This window comes from Centrocercus urophasianus, unplaced genomic scaffold (assembly GCF_019232065.1).
Source record: "Centrocercus urophasianus isolate 14NV4802_14NV808 unplaced genomic scaffold, USGS_Curo_1.0 seq_812, whole genome shotgun sequence".
NCBI lineage: Eukaryota > Metazoa > Chordata > Aves > Galliformes > Phasianidae > Centrocercus > Centrocercus urophasianus.
The window spans coordinates 59,072-63,324 of record NW_024885436.1 but is presented as its reverse complement, the minus strand read 5'-3'; the positions used below and the strand labels follow the sequence as shown (position 1 = coordinate 63,324).

Here is a 4,253-nt window from a genome sequence, read left to right as displayed (position 1 = left end):
GGGCGCTGCTGGCCGCGGGACGGGAGCGGCAGCAGCAGGACGAGGGGGAGGAGGACCCGCCGGCGGCCCCGGTGCGGCGCGGCATCTTCTGGAGCCGCGAGCTGGAGGCGCGGGTGCCGCCGGGCTTCGCGGCCGAGGAAGCGGCGGCGTGGCGGGCGACGGCCCGTGGAGCCCGTGTGGCCTCGCTGGAGCGCGGTGGCTGCGGGCGCAGCTCCAACCGGCTGGCCCGGCTGTCGGACGGGAGCCGCGCCTGCGTCCGCTACGGCGTGAGCCCGGAGCAGATCCAGGGCGAGGCGCTCTCCTACCACCTGGCCGGGCTGCTGGGCATGCAGCAGCGGCTGCCGCCTATGGCGCTGGCGCTGGTGGAGGCTCGCGGGCGGCAGTGGGAGCCGGTGCGGGAGGAGCTGCGCGGCTCGCACTGGGCCGAGGGCGCGGTGGTTAGCTTGACGCGCTGGGTGGACAACCTGACGGCCGTGGTGGCTCCCGCGCCGTGGGGCGGCGGGCGGCCGCGGGCGCTGGAGGCGGGCGAGCTGGGCGGGCTGCCCGCGGCGCAGCTGGTGGAGCTGGTGCAGTGGAGCGACCTGATCCTCTTCGACTACCTGACGGCCAACTTCGACCGCCTAGCCAGCAACCTGTTCAGCCTGCAGTGGGACCCGCGCGTCATGCGGCGTGCCACCAGCAACCTGCTGCGCGCCCCCGACGGCGGCCTGGTCTTCATGGACAACGAGGCGGGGCTGGTGCACGGCTACCGCCTGCTCGCCACGTGGGACCCCTACAACGAGCCCTTGCTGCGCTCCGTCTGCGTCTTCCGCGAGGGCACAGCGCGGCGTTTGGCCGAGCTGCACCGCCGGCGCAACGCCGCCGCTGAGCTGCGTCGCCGCTACCGGGCCCGGGAGCCCCTCTGGGCGCGCCTCGGCTTCCTGTCGGAGCGGCAGGCCGAGCTGCTGCAGGCCCGCGTTGACTTCGTGCACCGCCACATCGCCCAGTGCCGCGCTCAGGCCGCCGCGCTCTGACAGTACCCGCCCTCCCCGCGCCTCCGCTCCTTGTTTCCCCGCTCTCTGCCGCGGAGGTCCCTTCGGCCTCAACTCTTCCGTGGGATGTGGAAGGAGTGCTTTCAACGTGTTCTTCCTCCTGTGGCAAACGAACCTTGGCAGTGGGACCGAGGACTGGTCGCACGAAGGGGCACCCCCTGACTGGCGAACTGCCCTCTCTCTGAAGCTTGGCTCCTACCGATTTCCCTTAAGGAGAGCAGACCTGTCGCTGGTACCGTGTCCAGCCGTGAGCGGGTGCTCTGGTAGCTGTTAGTCTGTGTTGTGGGTTCATCTGGTTCTGCTGTTCTGATCCCCCAAGTGTGTGTCTGTAGTCGTCGCCATCCTTTGATTTGACGGTAAAATAACGGACTGACGGTGACAGGAGAGGACCCCCAAAGCATCGCTTTGTGCTGAGACTTGGGCGCAATAGTTAAAAGTGGAGGAAAAAAAACTGTTCCATGCACTTTACTTTGACTTTTTAATTTTTTTATAAACAAAAAGACCTTTTTATTTTACGAAGTCTGCCTTTTATGTACATTCTCTATGTTCATAAGCTTTTCTGTAACATACTAAAGAAACTGATATTTCAGTGAAGCGTGTTGGTGATTTGCCTCCTTTGTGCTGACTGCCTGAGCTGCGCTGCATTCCGCTGCGTCCCGCTGCATCTCATCCACCTGTGTCCTCCTGCCTTGTGCTGTGGGGCTCAATCTGAGCCAACCCGCCCCTGCTGGCACCCTGATAAGCCGTCGGTTTTGGAATGCTGCCCGCGGGTGATGTGGGCAGAGCTGTGCCAGGTGATTGGGCTGCATCCCAGCCCTGTAACAGGGTCACTTCTTGTGTTGCTGTGCCCTGCGAACCCCTGTGGTGCCGCCTGCTTTCGGGTCTTAGCCCTCCTCCCATTCCTGCTATCTGTGCTGCCAGAGCAGAGCCTGAATTGAATAGACTCATAGAACTATAGAATGGCTTGTGTTGAAAAGGACCCCAACGATCATCTAGTTTCAACCCCTCTGCTATGTTCAGGGTCGCCAACCTCTAATAGGAAAGCTCTTCCTCTGCTTTGCTAAAATGGTTTTTTAATAGAAGTTTTGTAAGTTCAGCAAAGTGATAGCATATTAGATAGAACTTTATGAAGTCTACTTTATGAAGTCTCTTTGGCCACAAAAGTGTTTTCTGTTTTATTTTGTGTGTGTGTGTGTGTATGTATATATATACATATGATGTAAGACCCCAGTTTAATGAACAGCTCTGTTAGCTGCAGCTGCGGCAGCCTCCCAGACAGTTCCCAACCCAGTGCCCCAGTGGCAGGACTCCATTGAACTCGCTTCCATGGTTCTGCATTTGTCTCTGGGAACAATGCGCAGCTCCCATGTGACGTTCTCCATTTACATGACAATGCTCAGTTCAGCAGTGTAATTCTTAATTCTTCAGTGCTGTTTGTCAGTCTCCCTCCCTAACTCGGAAGCAGCAGCTCTGTCACATTCACCTCATGAAAACGCATTCAAATAAACAACTGCTGGTGTTGGTTGTGAGCAAACGGTGTGCCTGAGCTTCCAGGGTTTCGGTTCTGTTTGAGTATTTCTATGAGCATTGGTATGGTTTGGATAACCAATGGGAAAAATGCTCTCTTGCAGTGTCTTTGGAGCCAGACCCTACATAATTGCACATCTCAAGCAGAAACAGTTTTCCATCTGACTTTATACACCTCAGCTGTGCGCAGTGTGTGCTATGGGTTGGTGATGCTGAGCTGTGTGCTGGGGAAGCCTCATCCTGCAGGGAGCTGTGCTCGTTCAGGGGCTGGGGAAGGAAAGTGGGCACTGCGGTGCTGCTCTGGTGCAGACTTACTGCTGCGCTGGAGAAAGCCCCCCCGTCACCATTGTATTAGGGCCTTCTGTGGTTTTTTTTTCACGGCAAGCTGTGCTTTGTACATTCTTGCTCCGGTGCATTCTTTGCGTTCCTCTCCCTCGCGACGTGCCATCAGAGCCTGGGCTGCCTCGCAGCAGAACAAAGGGCTGCAGTTTGGTCCGCCTTCCCCTGCGGGAGACCTCACTGCTTCCAGGCTCTGCAGTGCTCCAGTGCTTTCCTTTGGGCAGTGAGGTGGGACGTGGGACAGGCTGGCCACTGCAATCTGAGGCTGACAGCCCAAGACAGGGAGCTGAGCGGCACGACGTCAGCTTGTGGCAGGATGCTCAGCACCTACTCTATGCAGGGCAGGATGGCTGCCGCTCCCAGGGTGAGGCTGGTGCCCATGGGGAAAGGCCTCTTGGTTTCTGTCTGCACGCATCTGAAGTAGGTGGAAGCTGGACATGTGTCTGTGAGGTGTGCCAGCCCGTTGCTGGGCTCAGGGAATAGCTGGAAGGAAGGAAGTGAAAAAAATAGGGCTGGTTGCACTCTGGCTGACTGGCGCTCAGCATGCTCTTGCATTGCTGTGCAGGCTTTGTGGTTTGATTGCCCTTTGAAGTGTGGAACACTTTTTAATGGTAATAATGCTGAGAATTTTCTCATCGGCATGCTAGGTGGTCTGGGATGAGTTTGGATATGAGCTCACATAAAGACTGAACCCATTTGCTCATTACTCCCAGTTTGCAGCCACAGCACAAACCCTGCCTAGACTCAGCTGCAGATTGTGCCCACATCCAGAATCCGTGCCACACGTCACCCTGCCTTCTGCCAGACCGCCTTCCTGATCCCCAAAGTTTTCAATGGCCCTTACTACGTTCAAGCTGAGGAGAAGTCATCGTTTCCTTTGTTTCATTAGGAGTAACAGGGTTTTCTCATCTTTTGAGTTTCTACCAATGCGGTGCAAAATCAGTGCCATGCATTATGGATGAGCTTGGATGTAAGGACCTGGAGGATACTATGATTCTGTGTTAACAGTATTTCTTCCTTTCATACCAGCTACACAGTGAAGCAACTGCTCTGTGCAGATAGCCTCAGTTTTGTAGACACCAGGGATGAAAACCAGGCCTGTGGTGTGTGGAATGAGGGCAGGCTGAGCTCCTCCTGACCCTGCTGAAGTGAACATAGTGTTTGCTTTCTTCTCGTTTTTCAGCCTGCTGTCCGTATAGTGATTCTGCCTGCTCCTCGCCATTCCAGCCTTGATCAGCGTGTGCACACCAACAGAAATTCCCTTCAGAAAGCAAAGTGTACACACTGACAGTTCTAACAATTATCCTGCCTGATAGGGATTACTCACAAAGCTCGTTAACATTTCAGATCTTGGTT

General features: G+C 56.4%; 1 protein-coding gene across 1 annotated transcript; it reads left to right on the top strand.

Annotated features, from left to right (window-relative positions):
* Nucleotides 1-5: 5 nt before the first annotated feature.
* Nucleotides 6-2,194, top strand: FJX1 (four-jointed box kinase 1; the record flags this gene model as incomplete). The annotated part of the gene is made up of 1 exon (XM_042838495.1): nucleotides 6-2,194. A coding segment is annotated over one exon (1,008 nt), but the record flags the coding sequence as incomplete, so codon positions are not given.
* Between the last annotated feature and the right edge of the window lie 2,059 nt (nucleotides 2,195-4,253).